The sequence below is a fragment of the Convolutriloba macropyga genome, chromosome 11, assembly GCF_964194025.1.
Source record: "Convolutriloba macropyga chromosome 11, txConMacr16.3, whole genome shotgun sequence".
Lineage (NCBI taxonomy): Eukaryota > Metazoa > Xenacoelomorpha > Acoela > Convolutidae > Convolutriloba > Convolutriloba macropyga.
Window position 1 is genome coordinate 59,676,785 of NC_134478.1, and position 18,590 is coordinate 59,695,374.

The 18,590-nt window shown below is 34.9% G+C and overlaps 1 protein-coding gene across 14 annotated transcripts in view; it reads left to right on the forward strand.

Moving 5' to 3' along the window:
* Positions 1-18,590, forward strand: part of LOC142349588 (uncharacterized) — a 65,614-nt gene that overhangs the window by 28,811 nt on the left and 18,213 nt on the right. For 13 of the 14 annotated variants that reach the window (XM_075401264.1, XM_075401249.1, XM_075401250.1 and 10 more), the window contains exon 6: positions 38-235. In XM_075401264.1, coding sequence (XP_075257379.1) covers positions 38-235 — 198 coding nt within the window. The remainder of the gene's footprint in view (positions 1-37; positions 236-18,590) is intronic. The other variant, XM_075401263.1, reaches the window with a different exon arrangement.

The following is an 18,590-nucleotide window of genomic DNA, read 5'->3' on the forward strand; positions in this document are numbered from 1 at the left end:
GAAATGTTAACGATGCATACTTCTTTGTTTTTATCAGTAGATGAGACAGTGTGTTGTTTGAAAATCTTGATCTCCTCTGCACTTGCTAACAATCTACAACTCACTGATTCCGAAGACAGACGTTTGCTACTTCTAGATGAAGAAGGACTCCTTTTGTGGCTCTCATCTCTCAAAATAGAAGACGAAAAACAGGATTACCCCAGAAAAGAAATTTCTCAAGAAACGGCTGCTACTGGTGAGAAGGATTAATCTTTGAAACATTTTTTGTTATAGCAGCGAAGCTGTAAGCTGAGCTGAGCCATGTTGCGATGCTCTTGGTTTCTTACTATTCAAAGAATTTGATTTGTATTGGGGCGCTGTCCTTTTTTATAAATCTGTTCACACATTTTCGTGATTTTTGAATTTTTGAGGCCAAATTGGAGTAGCTGTTTTGGTCACGCCGAAACAGGAATTGGAGCGAAAAAGCGAGTGGTTTTGCGGCGTGAATTTTTTTCGCACTAATTTTAAATTAGAGTGAACAAATCGGTATTTGAACAAAAATTAGCTTCTCGCTGGCGGTTTTTTGTTCACAGGCGGCAGTTCCACTTTGATTTTTTACAGTTTTTTTTTTAAATTTTTTGGATCGGATTTTTTTTCTAAATGGTTTTCTAGGTCTAGGTTTTTGTTTAGTCAGAGAAATTTCTTTGAATTGTACGTCAGGACTTTTCCTGCTATTTTTTTGTATTGTCTTTTGACGCTCTTTTTTCGTTCTACATTTGTTGACAAAGCAAAGATGAAAAAGTCAATTTCTCCGAATTACTTCTTCCTCTCACTAACGGCATGCGATGTCATTTCTCATTCTTTCTCTCGAGCAAAGTTTTTGAGATCACTTGCGTCATTGAATTTTGATTTAAGTGACTTCACTAACACAATAAAATGACTTTCACACTTTAAAACCTAATTTTAATTTAAATTTGTCAAATGTCAAAGAAATTTATATGTGCAGTAAAGGTCCCTAATAAAAGGCTTCTGCGGAATAAATGTTAACAGGCTTTTTTAAATTTATCGCTGAATGATTTTACCTAGCTTTTTGAGCGGCGTCGATGTTTTTTTCAATTTAGATCTATATCTGTTTATATCTCTATTATACGGCATGCAAGTTTTTTTTTTTTTCGCAGCTAATCCGGCACTGTGCCGGCTATGTTTTACTAAAGTGTTTTGTGGACTATTTTGTCGAATATCCGCCTCTTTCATTACCCTCTGTTGATTGCTGATTGAACTCAACTAAAAATGTCCCTAACTAAGAACAACTCTAATTTTTTTCTGATAAGAGAAAGCAAGCGGATAGAAGTGAACGTTCGAAGAACATAATAGGGACTCCGTTTAAAAATTCTAGGCGTTAAACGATAGTTATATTATCACTGAGATTTTTCATAACTGCGTTTACCTTATCAGCTAGCTCCAGAGCGAGAAAAATTCGGTTAAAATTTTTGAGGAAAACTTTCGTTAAGATTTCTTTTTCATGTAACCGAGCATTCATTTTCCAAAAAACAAAAGTGTTTAAATCTTGGCACCAGATCATTTGAAAAAAAGAACATAATTGTTGATTTTTTTAAGCTTTAAAATCCGTTCTGAGTTATGCAAAGAGAAATAAAATTTTCAATTTTTTTAATGAACTGTTTCAAGAAAAAAAACTGTTTTATTAAGACAAAAACTACATTTTGGTTGCTTCTTATTGTCTCTAAAAAGACCAGCATCATAAAATTATGCAAGAAGCATGATTCTTAGTTAATTTTTCTCTACTCGTTAGATCTGAACACTTCAATGATGAGATGATGATTAAATCTTTTTGATTAGATGCGCAGGACACCACTGTCAATATCATTTTTTGGAGAGGTTTAGTATACTATTGTTTGTAACAGTTAACTTAAAGAGAATAGCCAATGAAGTTCTTTTTTGTAAATTTCTTATAGGTGTCCTTATTAATAGCAGCCCTTAGCCTCTGAAACGGCTATTATTTAGGCGCTCTCCTTTTTACAATTCAAAGAATTTGAAATGTATTGGGGCGCTGTCTGGTTTTATAGATCTGTTCACACATTTTCAAGATTTTTGAAGTCAAATCGGAGTAGTGATTTTAGTCACGCCGAAACAGGAAATGGAGCGAAAAAGCGAGCGGTTTTGCGGCGTGAATTTTTTGCACTCTTATTTTAAAGTAGAGTGAGAAAAAGGTGTTTGAACAAAAATTCGGTTTCTCTGTAGAGGTTTTTTTGTTCACATGCTGCAATTTCACTCTGATTTTTCATTCATAGCTCATTTTAGGCCTAGTTACAATTCAAAGAATTTGAATTGTATTGGGGCGCTGTCTTTTTTTTAACATCTGTTCACACATTTCCTGATTTTTGAAGTCAAATTGGATTGGTGATTTTGGTCACGCCGAAACAGGAAATGGAGCGAAAAAGCGAGTGGTTTTGCGGTGTTAATTTGTTCGCTCTAATTTTAAAGTAGAGTTAGAGAACGGTGTTTGAACAAAAGTTCGGTTTCTCGGTAATGGTTTTTTGTTCACATGCGGCAATTTCACTCTGATTTTTACCGTTTTTTCGATTTTTTGGATCGGTTTTTTTTTCTAAATAGTTTTCCCAATCCAGTCGCAGCTCATTCTGGACCCAGTTTTTTGTTAGAATCAAAATTACATATCTCACTAGTGGTTTTTTGTTCTCCCTAGCAGCATTTTGACATTGATTTTCTGTTTTTTTTTCATCTGATTTTTTTTTTAGAAATGGTTTTTCCGTTCTAGGTCTAGTTGTTTGTTAAGTCAATGAAAATTCTTTGAATTGTTCGTCAGAACTTGTCCTGCTATGTTTTTTTGTTTGAATTAAACTTTCATTTCTCGCTAGTGGCTTTTTGTTCACATGCGGCATTTTGACATTGATTTTTTCTTTTTTTTTCTTAGTTTTTTATCTAAGTTTTTTCAAATTGGTTTTCTCAATTCACTCATAGTCAATTCTAGGTCTAGTTTTTCTGTTTAGTCAATGAAAATTCTTTGAATTGTGCGTCAGGACTTTTCCTGCTTTGATTTTTATTTAACTCGATTTACTTTTTGATCACGTTTTTCGTTTTACGTAATTCACGATTTTCCCGTTTGACTTCTGACTTTTTTCACTCAATGTCTCAACTCAATGTGTTTTTTTAAATTTTTTTCCAAGCATTGAATTACGTAATTTAGTGAATACGGTTACTGTCAAAAGAGCAAATTCAAAAGGAACTGTATAAAACGATAAAGCCCGGTCATTAAGTCTTTTTAAATTAGTTTATCAAAGTTCATTAGAGCTGATATTAGTATTAAGCTTAATACTCTTCAGATTTGAAGCTGTAGTAAGTTTCCATCTCTTCTTTTCTCTGTTTCTGTTTCAATCCCGATATGCGTATGGCACGTCAACGGCGGCTATTTTCCGGCAATCTGCCAGTTTCGTTTTCATAGTACAAAAGGAGTCCAACTGGCCATATTTTGTTATGGCCAGTTGCAAATGACAACAACTAACGCAACTTTTAGCAAAAACGTAAAACGGAAGGAAAAACAACATGAAAAGAAAAAGCGCACATTAAGTAAATAGTTCAATTATCTTGCATCAAACTTCTTGAAGAACGTTAATCAACTCAAAATTATTCTAATAGTTTATACAATTTCTATGCATCTAACTTGGTACCTTGGAGTGCCTTTTTTGGCTCAAGGAGTTGTTCACAAAAGAACTGATGTTTCACATTGGGACAAAAACTATTTTCAATGAAATTTTTCAAAAAGGCAGTGTTGAATTTTTTGCACTCTTATTTTAAAGTAGAGTGAGAAAAAGGTGTTTGAACAAAAATTCGGTTTCTCTGTAGAGGTTTTTTTGTTCACATGCTGCAATTTCACTCTGATTTTTCATTCACAGCTCATTTTAGGCCTAGTTACAATTCAAAGAATTTGAATTGTATTGGGGCGCTGTCTTTTTTTTAACATCTGTTCACACATTTCCTGATTTTTGAAGTCAAATTGGAGTAGTGATTTTGGTCACGCCGAAACAGGAAATGGAGCGAAAAAGCGAGTGGTTTTGCGGTGTTAATTTTTTCGCTCTAATTTCAAAGTAGAGTTAGAAAACGGTGTTTGAACAAAAGTTCGGTTTCTCGGTAATGGTTTTTGTTCACATGCGGCAATTTCACTCTGATTTTTACCGTTTTTTCGATTTTTTGGATCGGTTTTTTTTTCTAAATAGTTTTCCCAATCCGGTCGCAGCTCATTCTGGACCCAGTTTTTTGTTAGAATCAAAATTACATATCTCACTAGTGGTTTTTTGTTCTCCCTAGCAGCATTTTGACATTGATTTTCTGTTTTTTTTTCATCTGATTTTTTTTAGAAATGGTTTTTCCGTTCTAGGTCTAGTTGTTTGTTAAGTCAATGAAAATTCTTTGAATTGTTCGTCAGAACTTGTCCTGCTATGTTTTTTTGTTTGAATTAAACTTTCATTTCTCGCTAGTGGCTTTTTGTTCACACGCGGCATTTTGACATTGATTTTTTCTTTTTTTTTCTTAGTTTTTTATCTAAGTTTTTTTCTCTGTTTCTGTTTCTTCTTTTCTCTGTTTCTGTTTCTGTTTCAATCACGATATGCGTATGGCACGTCAAGGGCGGCTATTTTCCGGCAATCTGCCAGTTTCGTTTTCATAGTACAAAAGGAGTCCAACTGGCCATATTTTGTTATGGCCAGTTGCAAATGACAACAACTAACGCAACTTTTGGCAAAAACGTAAAACGGAAGGAAAAACAACATGAAAAGAAAAAGCGCACATTAAGTAAATAGTTCAATTATCTTGCATCAAACTTCTTGAAGAACGTTAATCAACTCAAAATTATTCTAATAGTTTATACAATTTCTATGCATCTAACTTGGTACCTTGGAGTGCCTTTTTTGGCTCAAGGAGTTGTTCACAAAAGAACTGATGTTTCACATTGGGACAAAAACTATTTTCAATGAAATTTTTCAAAAAGGCAGTGTTGAATTTTTTGCACTCTTATTTTAAAGTAGAGTGAGAAAAAGGTGTTTGAACAAAAATTCGGTTTCTCTGTAGAGGTTTTTTTGTTCACATGCTGCAATTTCACTCTGATTTTTCATTCACAGCTCATTTTAGGCCTAGTTACAATTCAAAGAATTTGAATTGTATTGGGGCGCTGTCTTTTTTTTAACATCTGTTCACACATTTCCTGATTTTTGAAGTCAAATTGGAGTAGTGATTTTGGTCACGCCGAAACAGGAAATGGAGCGAAAAAGCGAGTGGTTTTGCGGTGTTAATTTTTTCGCTCTAATTTCAAAGTAGAGTTAGAAAACGGTGTTTGAACAAAAGTTCGGTTTCTCGGTAATGGTTTTTGTTCACATGCGGCAATTTCACTCTGATTTTTACCGTTTTTTCGATTTTTTGGATCGGTTTTTTTTTCTAAATAGTTTTCCCAATCCGGTCGCAGCTCATTCTGGACCCAGTTTTTTGTTAGAATCAAAATTACATATCTCACTAGTGGTTTTTTGTTTTCCCTAGCAGCATTTTGACATTGATTTTCTGTTTTTTTTTCATCTGATTTTTTTTTTAGAAATGGTTTTTCCGTTCTAGGTCTAGTTGTTTGTTAAGTCAATGAAAATTCTTTGAATTGTTCGTCAGAACTTGTCCTGCTATGTTTTTTTGTTTGAATTAAACTTTCATTTCACGCTAGTGGCTTTTTGTTCACATGCGGCATTTTGACATTGATTTTTTCTTTTTTTTTCTTAGTTTTTTATCTAAGTTTTTTTCTCTGTTTCTGTTTCTTCTTTTCTCTGTTTCTGTTTCTGTTTCAATCACGATATGCGTATGGCACGTCAAGGGCGGCTATTTTCCGGCAATCTGCCAGTTTCGTTTTCATAGTACAAAAGGAGTCCAACTGGCCATATTTTGTTATGGCCAGTTGCAAATGACAACAACTAACGCAACTTTTGGCAAAAACGTAAAACGGAAGGAAAAACAACATGAAAAGAAAAAGCGCACATTAAGTAAATAGTTCAATTATCTTGCATCAAACTTCTTGAAGAACGTTAATCAACTCAAAATTATTCTAATAGTTTATACAATTTCTATGCATCTAACTTGGTACCTTGGAGTGCCTTTTTTGGCTCAAGGAGTTGTTCACAAAAGAACTGATGTTTCACATTGGGACAAAAACTATTTTCAATGAAATTTTTCAAAAAGGCAGTGTTGAAAAACTATGCAACACTCTTACAATTGGCAACACGATTTTTCAACTGCTTTCATAACACAATTAATTTTTGTTCTGATCAAAAAAGATGTATTGTTTTTTGACCAAAGAAAAAATTGTAGTGCGAAGAAAAATTTACGATTCATTGATATTTGAGTTTTTGAAAAAAGAAAGCCGTTTTTTTTCCAAAAAAGTCTTTTTGTTCAGTCTATGAATTGCGTATTTTAGCTCAACAAATTGGCTTTTTTGTACGACATAATGAAAAAACTTAAGAAGCTGGACTGAATTAAAATGCAAAACGAATCAACGAAGCTTTTTATATACTTTAATTTCTATGCAGCCTGAGTTGCATAACTTTGCAAGGAATTAAACGTACTGCTAATACTCAACCTTCAACCAAGGAAGGTTATAAGGAAAAAACCCGAGTAGTACTGAGGGTTCAATTTATTTTTTAATGACTTGGAAAAAATTCAGCATGTTCTTTTCTCAAAACAAACCCCGTTTTAAGACTTGAAGGATGTTGTTTATCGTATAAGTGGGTAAAAACTAATAGAAGTAAAAATTGCTCGATAAAAATTTATTTAGCTGTAAAATTAGATGATGAAAGTTTTCAACAGATCTTCTAAGTGAAACAAAAGGCAAGTATTAAACAGATTAATTGGTCAAAATGTTTGTACACATTTAAATTTGTTGTCGTTCCTGGTTAAAGCAGAGACCTGAAAAAAAAACAATTGCATAACAATAAAATTGTTCTTAAGGTTGAGTTCTCATAAAATGTTCAAGACATCTTCTCTAAAAGAGTGTAAAAGAATTGTGCAAAATATTTGCTAAGAAAAGAATGAGAAGAAGATTGTTCATCAACACTGATGAAATGTTTTCTTCACAACCTTCTGGTAGGATGAAATTTCACGATAACTTGCTTTGTTCAACTTTTTTTAAAAATCACGTATCTTAACTTAACATAATCATAATGCTTGATCTAATATACCAAAAGATGTGCAACAAAAATCATTATAGCTTTGAGAATTGTTAAGCGATATAGTGGTCATGACAAAAATTAACCTCTTATTTCTTCCAAGAAAAAAATCGAATCCTTCATATTGACGACTGTCGAAATTTTCACTAGATTTTCATTGGTGCTTCACTTCACATTTTGCATCATGCAGAAAAGATATCAATCGGCCCTTTTTGGTTCAACAAAAGAGCGAGGTTAGCATCAATTTCTTCGTCCAAAATATATTTGGAACAATAGTGATTTAGTAACGATCTATCATTGGTTTGACTTGCTATAATGTGGGGTGGAATTGTATATGATCAATTGGTTTCGCTTTATTTGGTCATTTTTGGCCGACATATACTTTCATCTAAAGGAATTTTCATTGAAAATTTTAGAAAACCCGTCAGCGCAGAATGATAAATTCGAAGAAATTAAGTTTTGCACTCTCCGAAGAGATATCTTGTTTTAAAGTTTCGAGAACAATTGCCTGATTTTGTTGTTTTGTACTTTTCCGTAGTTTTTGCTCAAAAGTCCGATAGCGTTCGCTAAGTTTGCTGAATTGGTTAACATTGGTTATGACATAGGCAGTTATTGTCTGATCGTGTAGTTTTTCAATGAAAAAAAACCATTAATTTTCATGGAATGGGATGCCCATTTTTCTTAGAGTCTTTTGGTCCTTCAATTTTAATGCCAACTACAGATTAGTCAGTTTTTGTAGAGGGGTTCAATTAGTTCAACTCAAGTGCAAATGAAGCCCAATAAAAAATTTTAGGATATTAAGTTTTTTCGGGGAAAAAGTCATTGTTTTTATGGCTATGACATCGCGTTTTTGTAGATTTTTAACGATTATTTCAAGTTTTGTCTGCTGTCACTGTTCACTGTGCACATGATTCTTTCTCTTTTACCAAAGTTCCAATTGGTTATGAAAAGTGAGATTGTGAATTGATCTGAAACTTTTAAGAGATAACTAATAATCTTAGGAGTAAATTTTTTCCTTCAAATTTTTGATGAGTCTCATTAATGACAGGTTCTTTTATAAAGTAAACATCCGTTTTGTGTTTTTAATAGTTTTTGTGACACCTATGCTATCAGTTTTTTGTTCAATGTTTTGATATCTCCTGCATCTGTAAATTTTTCTGTCCTGTTACTTTATGATATTTGATGAGAGATGGCACAGGTGTTGAATGAGTACCATCAAACAAAAAAGTATACTTTAGTGAAAGGACTTATGGTCTTAATTGCTTCGACAGTTGTGTGACCTAATTGATTCGACAGCCTGTTTAATTCGACAGTTGTGTGACTTTTTTCCCTTTATTTGGAGTTTTTGCCAAGGTAAAACATTTTGTGAACAGTTAAAAGTCTCAATAGCTGCGTTATCTTTTAGAAAAAAGGAAATGTCAACTTCACAAGCCTATCTATACAAACCAAAGAAATCGAAATCCAAAGTATTGCGACTGTACTAGTGTGCTGTCTTCTTATTTGTTCATCTCCTTTTCGGTTTCTCACTTCGGTAATGTGTCAAAAAGAGTGATTTTTCGTTATGTAGTAAAAAAAACTATTAGCTAAAAAATTTTGATTAATTTTCAAATAGGCTGTAATGTGGAGTGAAAAATTGGTGTTTTTAATTAATTTTGTTTTTGAGGGAATTTTTTTTCCATGCAACGTTTAGACTTTTAGCGTTTCGTTCTTGAAGGCTATTGCAACAATAATATTGTATCCGAATTGCTCCTTTTTTCATTTGCATCAATTCATAATCGAGCAGCTAATGTTTTTTATGACTTTGACAACATTTGTTTCAAAAGTTTTACTGAATACTCCTTTTCCCCCGCTTTTTTCATTATTAATAGTCACACAGCAAAAGCTGGGACTATGATCGGACTTCTTTTGGTTTTTCTATTCAATCGTCAAGATTTTTGGTACGAGCACATGACGTCACAACTTCAAATCTGCTTTTGTTCATTCGTTCATTCAATTTCGAACTGAATTGAGTGCGTGACGTCATTTGTCACTCTTAGTGGAGCGAGTTTTTTGTTCATTCGCGTGATTAAAATTTTGGTTACACTTGACTTACCTCACTCTCAAAAATCACTTCCTCACTATGAAATTGACTTTCTTAAATTAGATTCAAAGAGATTATGTCAAGTGAGCGCATGCCACTCTAATTGAAGGTTAATTAAGAGTAGTTAATAGAAGCAGAAATAAGTTATACAGATTCATAATCAATATATAACATCTCAACATTTAATCAAAAACTTCTCATTTTCGTCTCTATCTTTACTATCTTTTTGAGATTTCCGATCTCACAAAGCTATTGTGGCTATTTTCCGGCAATATGCCAACTATAAATTATGTTTGTCCTTAAGCATCTTTTATGACAGGTCTTATTGGGTGCTAATGAGTCATTAATGGAACTAATTGATGGTTTGAAACCATAAAAAGTGATTTTCTTTCAGAAAAATTGATAAGAGATTTCACTTTTGCGAGTTTTCGTCGTAATTTTGATGTCCTTTCCTTTAATCCTGTTAAGAAGAGGTCTCGTGGTTTGACTTTTGGGATTATATTGATACATTTCATAGTTTCAAATCAAAGCTAGGGTTTCCTAAGATTTTGATGTTAAATTTCATCAAGAATTAGGGTCCAATTCTTCAATTTTGTTAGTTTTCCTTGTTAACTGTTAACTTTGTTGTCTTGCCTAGTGCGTTGTCTATTGTCCTGTTTCATTTTGACTAACCCATTGATTATTTCTCAGTCATTTAGATTGCTAGAACAAATACCATGTCTTCTAAAGTTTCATGGTGTGCGATGGTTAAGGGTTAAGTATTTTTGCCGTACTTTCATTCTTTTTTTCATTTGGCGACCCTGACATTCATATACATTCAGTTTTTTGCCGATTTCTTTAGTTTTTGTCTCTTTTTGCTTTGCTTTTCATGATTCCCACAATTTTGTCTCTTCGTCTACTCATTCTAAAAATACGTGCCAATACTTTCTAAATCTGTTGCCCGTTTTAATGATTCTGAGATCAATATGGAAAAATTCAATTTAACTTTGTAATTGTTTGCAGATTTTTTGGTTCGATTTGGGCATTGTTTGGTGACTGTCGCTGTTAATTTTTGTTGTGAAATGTTAAATGTCGGGTAAGTAGTTAAACCAATTCTTTGAACTGTTTTTCAAGAATTATCGCGTTATGCTTTCTACTTCGTCGAATTAAATGTAGTTTTGCTTTATCTTAGTTTTCAGATTATTAAAAATTTTGCAAGAAATGTTTCGGACTTACTTAAGCGAGCTTTTTTCTTTGTTGGTTCTGCTCACTGCATTTTTAAAAACAGTTTACCATCAAATAATCTAAAATTAGATGAGCAGATTCATAAGAAGGATTCAAACCTAGAAAACGGATAAACCCAAACACCCTAATTCTAGATGCCCTCTGTTTGAATAATGTTCTTATAGTTTTTAGGTACCAAGTCATATGTTTATTGGTTGATGTTAATCCTCGTTTCCTCTCATTAAGAAATATGAGTTTGTCCAACAACAACATGATTTTAAAATGGTTCGCAACTCAAATGGGATTTTGTAGAAAAAACATTTTTAGTTTTCTATCAATCCAGCAGGGGTCATGACGGCTAATATTTGGCAACTATCGGGTTATGCTAGATTTCATGCAAAAATTTTTCAGAAACATGAGCTCTGAATGTCCAGTTTAGGCTGAAATTTCTAATACTTTCGGCGAATAGCATGGGTTTTAATGATTTCAACAATTTCTTCGTTTGTAGAAGATTTGTATTTTTGTTCTTGCATATATTTGCTGTTATTTTGTAATCTATATGACTGAGTCTCACTAATGAGAGGTTGCTTTGACTACCAAAAGACCGTATGCTAATCTCTTTATCGTTTAATGAGTTTAATAGCAGAAAGCTGCCACAAATTTCGAAACCATTGGGTTTCAAAAAAATCAATGAGTCTCTGGACTTTACCTCTTTTGCTTTTTAAATAAACCTTACCGATAAGTAACATTGCTTTTTAGTTCTCTTTCATGTTTCTTTTGTTTTGTAGTCTCATTATTGGGCAGGTCTCATCAGTAGTAAGGTATATATACAGGAAGATCGGGCGGGGGGAGAACCTTCGAGATCGTTTCGGCAGAGGGGGATCCCTGATCCCTTTGGAGAGATCTTTTATGTTAAGAAAGCAGTAAATGCGCATTATGTATTTGTCTGGCGGGTTATTGTTGGTATTGCGCTATTGGAAAGCCAGTCTAGTTTCAACTTGCCTTGCTTATTTGTGGTAAAACGTAGCAAATTATAGTTGAATCAAAGCTGAATTTATACGTTACAAGATATAGAAAAGAATTGTTATAGAAACTGTTATAGATAAGAGAAGTAAAAGCGTCAAATTGAATAGAAAATAGCGCTTTGTTTGGTTGATTGAGAGTCTGATTCTATCGCTTCATAATCAATAAATGGGTTATACAATGGGCGTTTTCCTTCTATCTCATTTTTGTCGGCAATTTCATCAGGATCAATATCAGACTCGCTGATTGCGTCGGTTCTCACGAACTCAGGGTACGGAATTTCAGCGTTGTCAGTATTCGTTTCAACTGTGGTTTCGATTTCCCTCTGGATTTCATTTTAGTTCAACTCTCTAGACTACTATGTATCGAGAGTGTATCGTTTATCGTCAAAAGCGTTGAGCGACACTTTATTAATGGTTACTGTATGTGATTGGTGGCTGCTAGAAGCTATCCTATGATTTTGCGTGAAGATCAATTGACCAAAGGAGAAAGTTTCTTTGAATCTATCATGCGTCAGTTGTCTTTGGGCTAATTTTGTGACGTCTTTAGCTGATTTCTGCTGCCCACTATCTAAATCAAGTCATTTGAACAGTCCCAACTAACAAGCTGTGCATTGATACGTGTGAGTTTCATGAAAACTAAATTACCAATTGCATTTACTGATTGGAGCGCAAAATTCTCGAATAGGCACACTGGCAAACTCGTCCTCAAACTTCAGGACGAAATATTTTTTCATTTTGGAGAAGAGCTGGTGCTGTGGTGGATAGTTGGAGAAGTAGAAATGTTACAAAAATATAGCAGTGAATCAGTATCGGAGTAGAGAATTTTCAATCAAATTTTGGCATCATCACTGTATAATAGAATTGGAGCAGGGGTAGATTGGGCAGATCAAGTACATTAGACCCTGCAATAGTAGGTTTATTCCAATTAATCCAATTTTTTGCAATTTTTATCTCAGCCAGGCTTTCTCTAAAGATTTTTAACAATTTAAAGTGAAAGTTTTGCGTTCTTTGTAGCGCACGTTGAGCATTTCGAGCAAAAACGACTTGATCACGGTTCTTTTTAGTTTCGCACGTTTTTGCAAACGCCAAATTATTGATGGCTTTATAGAACTTCTTGTCAAAAGCAGTACTGGAAGCAATCCGGAGACTGGTATTAAGCTCCATAGGGTCGCAACCAGTTGGCTTGCTCAAAAGTTAATGCCCTATGAAGTTTTGTGATTTAGAGCCCCATTGAATTATAGAATTGTGCCAGCCGATAATGTAGCGTGTAGTGGTTTCTAGCCAACAGCATTTGAATGAGTTTCGGCGCAGATGACTTTCTAGGTAAGTGCATCTGTACCTTCAAGTTTTTCTAGTAACTACTCAGCCGAAGTTGTTTGATGTCCAACTTCGATGGCGCCAGAGGGAAGTTTTGACCTTCATGATTTTCGGGTGGATAACCAATATAAATTTCAACGATGCAGCCATTGACGACGTTTCCAGTATTTCATCGAGCGTGATGTATGAGTCAAGCAAAAAACTTTTAGTGGCAAGTGATAGTTTTGCATATTGCCGCCGTAAAGGTTATCTGTATCTATCTAGCATCAACGCATATATAGATGGTTTAGAGGCATCAAAGTTGGGCTGGTGGCAGTTGTATGCTTGAAACAGTCGTGGCTCATAGATTGAAGTCACTCCTCCGCGCATCAAGTGCTCTACAAGTTCAAAATGTTCTCTCTCGGTTACCAAATGCAAGTCGGGTGGGCATACCTTGAGGAAAGCAACTCCAGATAAGTTTGATGCTCCATAATGCTGTGCACAGTCCAAGCCGTACGTGTCATAGCAGATATTTCTGAAAGCCTCAAAGACGCTCGCCAGGAGCAAAGTGTCGTAAGTTAGATAAAGGTCGTGGTAGTCGCCGATGTTTTGACAAGCAAATTTTGAAACAACTGTTTGAGCACGATTGTAGTCGGTTTCGTTGATAGTGACTTCACCGCCATGCAAAGTATTTTTCCATTACAATAATGGTAGCAAGACATTTTGTTCAAAAACCTGTTCTGATGTGATGGAGGAATAACACTAAAACCGGTTTTGGCAGAGAAGTTGAAACTAGCTATTGGAGTAAGATTCATAATTAGAACGCAGAATTTCAAAGCGACTGTCGGGCAGATCAGCTACCAAGAACTTGAGTGATTGGGGCGTGACGTTAAATGAGTCAATAAGCCTAATGTATTCGAAGAAGGGCACTTGTTGTCCGGCCTCCGACTGAAAGTTATTTATGAACACACTCCGACAGAGAGTTATATATATTTTTTTTCAGTAGAAGGTATAAATTCAAACTTTGTTTCCGGACTAGAGTTGAATGTTCTGCGACAAGTGTTACAGAGTTGATGCTCCCGCCCTAGCAAATGAGAATCATAGTGACAATGGACAAGAAAAAGCTCAGCCTCATCGTTTATTTATTTTTCACATATACAACATCTTGTGTTATTTTCAGGTGCTGGAACAGCTCCTCTGTAGGGTCCATAGAAAATTCGTTTTCGGTTGTAGATGTCACACGTCAGTACGTGCAAAGACTTTACAAATTCGTTAAAACAGTTTTACCTCTTTTGAGTTTAAAGCTGACAGCAATTGCTCTACCGTGTTCTATGGCTGCTATAGCATAACCACAAGGTTCATGTTTTTTTAATTCCTGCCGTGTGGGATAGAGGATGAAGGTTGTGCTCTAGCAATTGGAACAAGATAGGACAAACTAGGAAGAAGCTAGCGTGCTTTCCAGTTTCGAAACTGTAGGGAAGTGTTGCTTTCTTTTGGCATTAGGATTTCGGCTGCTGCATTTTCGCTTCATGTTTTAACATGGTTTTGATTAGTTTCTCTGTTTATACACAAATGAAAACAATTTTGCCATGCGCTATGTCTTTGAAGTACGAGACAAATCGTTCGAGATTCAAGTTGAATACGTAGTGATGGGCATTCTCATCGTGCAGGAGAAGAAGGTTCATAGTGAAGCTTTTGTTTGGTTTTTTGGAGACGTTTTTTGGAGACGAGAATCGCAAACGTGTTTCCTCGATTCTGCAAACGAAACAAATTCATGAAGATCAATACATTTTTCACCTTTTTGTTTCGTTTAGAGGGGATATTTGATTTTTAGTGATATTATTTAACAAATATATACCCGAAAACATTAACGCGAACGTTGTTGGCGTCTTCAAAGTACGGTAATCTGTTTATGGGCATTGGCATCTGATAGTCTCCGAGTGGATGTTGTTCCGCACTCTTGTACGTATCTTGATTCGTCTTTTCAATTCCCGATCGACCTTCTGTCAGTGATTTGATTCAATTTTTTAAGAGTACGCGGCAACGAAACAATACACGAAGCAGTTGTGGTCAGAATGGTTTCGTATGTTGAGCAATGAACGGAATCAGTTCAGGAAACCAAGTAGAAAGATATATGACGATGCATGCACTTGAATTCCATTATGTTTACTTTGTGTAGAATCCATCCACTGCCCTGTGATGAAAACAGGAAGAGAATCTTCAACATCTTAATCAAGATCTTGGCAAATTCTTCGTTTTAGAGTCCAAGTACACTGTAGTCAATTCAGAGCTAGCAAAGATTTCGCTAGCTTGCTCTTCGTTGTCATAATGGTTTTTCCTTTGTAGAAATCCAGAGACACAACCAACTGATCTTGGCTGCATTCAAAACTTCTGCGTTTATAAGGTCAGTTATGGTGTGTTTCGATTGTTCAGCATGAACTCCGTGAGATATTGGCCATCCTCCGTTCCATAAATAGCGAAAACTTGAAGTACTCCTTGAAAATCGGATTCTGTTAGTCTTCTGCTTGTTTAACTAGTTCTCGAGGGCAGCCCATGTTGATCTCTTATGTGTGTGTGGCAAAGTGACGTGCAGAATCAAAGCCAATGTAGCAGTAGAGGCAACACTGTACTAACGGGTTATGTTGGTTACCAAATGCCGATCGAGAGTTCGCAGACCGGTTGAAGTGAAATCACAGTGTTCACAGCGGTACATTGGAACTACGACTTCATCAGGATGCACGTTTTTTGGTGAAGATTGCGATTGGTGCAAGACTTGCATGAGTAACTCGTAATTGAATCAATTTAAAAGCTAAATGGTTTTGAGTTTGAGCTAAACCAAACCTTCAACTCTCTAAAATGAACCAACGTCCCGAATGGTTCAATTTTAAAACAAATTCTAAACAAAATTTTTAGGCATAAAGTTTCTTTCCAATTAGTTAACTAAAGGATTACACAAGTATGAATAATATCATTGCGCAATTATGACAGCCCAATCAATTAAATTAGGAGACGGATGAAGCTTTAGAAACATCTTTTTATACCGTATGACGGTGTTTAGCATTTTACGCAAATTTAGTCCCTGCTTTATGCAAATTCTATCATTCGTCAATGAATAAGGGTGCAGATCATGGTGTATGCAAATCTATTGGCAAATATGATTGGTATTCTGGCCGAGGAGGGCTACAATCAATTCCTATGCAAAGTTGAATTAAATTGTAAATACCAATGCTTGTCGTAGTAGCCGGAGCAACATAGCCGTAATCTCTATGCAATGTATGCGTAATTTTAATGCAATTACGTGCATTAGCATGCCCTATTTAATTAAATAGCTTTATTGGTGTTCTAGTGCAACTGAATATCTCCTTTTGTGGATGAAAAATGATTATAAGCGTTTTTCTAATCAAAAACATCGAAAAAAACGTTTTTGAATATTGTTCTGACTTTAAGTATAACATTTCTCACCAATGAATACTGGAGGCAGAATCAATTGATGGTTGAAAAATTTCTAAAACTAAGAAAAAATGTTTTTGAAAAATGGAATAAAAATAAATTTTCAATCGTTTTTTATTTTAATGTAACTCATACTTTTACAGCGTAAGCATTTATGGAGACTAGTTTTTACATAACTTTGGAAAATCCTCGGGAAAACGATTTTCAAAAGATATGGCAGCCACATTTGGCGATTGAAAACAGTTGTTTGCCAAAAACCGTGTTCCCATGGTTTTTTGGCCATGATCAACATAACTTTCTTTTTCTGTAACAAGGCCGTAAGAAAAACTCAATCTGAGCATTTTTCAGCAAAAGAATCGCATCGAAATTGATTTTGTTAAATTTTTCTGAAAAGTTGACCAGGTTTTCAGAAAAAAAAAGTTTTTTCTCTAAATTTTTTTAAGAGGTCTTTCTAAAGTGACATCTTCAAAATGTACCAAAAAGATAGTGATAATATTGCAACGTTAAAAAATTTTATGGCTTTAGATTGTCATAAAGAAACTTTTTTTTTCAAATTTTGTAGTTTGCACAAAAAGCTTGATTTTCTACAAACAATTTTTTTCTGTAATAGATATGAAAAAGTTTGGAGCATGTTGTTTTACATAATATGAGATACTTATTAATTATTTTTCTTTCGAAAATAAGCGTGAACACCACTCCTCAATAAAGGTGTTTGAGTCATATTTTGTAGACCATATTGTGCTCTATAAAACCAAGTTTATACGTGTTTTTTCATTTTGCAAATTTTGTCACTTCTTACAGGTTTCCGAAAAATTTTTTTTATCAATTTGGCTTTAGTCCTTCGAAAATTTTTTTTGGTTTTCGAAAATCAAACCAATAAGACTCAATTTTTTTGTAGACAAAAAACATTTAATCTTCTTCGCACAAATTCGAAGCAATTTAATCAGAGGAATGAACTCAACATTTTGGAAAATAATTTTTGATCTTTCTAATGAGAAATATATCACAACATCAAACTGAGAGTTTCGGAATTTCTAAACTGATTTCAGAATTTCTAATCAAAGAGTTTTTCACAGGGTCCAATAGACCTTCTTCTTCGTGGCGTGAGATTGAGTTTTGGCTTCTCGGAGTTTTTGGGTGTTGTTGTTGTTGCTACCAAGATTGAACCCGTTTCTGTTCTTCATTTTCTGCTGTTGTTTCATGCCTGTCTTCCAAAATTGTTGTTGGTGTCGTTGAACCTGAGCCACACCGTGTTCTGGAGTCGCTTGCAGACAAATTCTGCATCATTTGAATTGCAGTTTCTACGCAAGTTTCTCCTCTGTAACGGGGGGAAGACAGAGTCGGCGAGCTCTCGGGAGTCACAGTGACACTAGGATCAGAAGTTGGCGTTAAAAAACGCACTCTGGTGTCAGTGGTGGTGATTTGGTATTCATTTGAATAAGTTAACATTTCCCATACAGTTGACTACGTTCTACAACACAAACTTCCCAGGTAATTTGATATAAAAAGCCTTTCACTACAAGCAAAGACAAAGAGTGCCTCGATTGCTATTTCGATTTATATAAATCAGAAAATAGGTTGATGAGAGCTACTCTCAAAACCTATGAAAACACTGGGACGTACGTCTTTGGAAAACTTTTCAAGAGAGAAGACAATGGATGTTACTTTGAACAGAGAATATCCCTTACAACAGAGGAATTTGACAAATTTTTGAAAAAACTGCATCAATTGACTTGCAGTTGTCAAGGAGCCAAAATTCTATGCAAGTTTCTCCTCTGTAAAAAGGGGAAAACAGAGACGGTGAGCTCTAGGGAGTCACAGTGACACTAGGATCAGAATTGGCGTAGAAACGCATCCTGGTGTTGGTGGTGGTGACTCGGGTGAATGCGGAAGGCCCCATAAATCGGTTAGGTCTCTACAGGCACGAACTTCTCTCAACTGGTTTTCGAAAGTGGGCACGCAGTCACAATAGTATTTGTATAGAGTGGTTCGAGTTTTTTCTTTTTTCATTGTAGCAATGTTATACGGGTAGAGACAAAGTGTTTACAGATGTGTTAGCGACAAAGGTGTAACGAACCCGCCTGAAGTGATAAAGGTTCCACTGCAAACTTCACTCTCTTTGTCCGGCGAGGTTACAATGAAGTAAATGAAGATTTTGGGTATTATGAAGTGCTCAAGCGTTGTTCAATTCTCCTGTTTCTCGTTTGTTTTTTGTTGAATAAAAAACCACAAAGTTTTTGTGAAACCTTTGGTACACAATTGTTCGCTCCCTGAGATTGTTTTGGTCACTCAGTACATGGAAAGACATTTTCTGCGTTTGAAAAAGTTTGA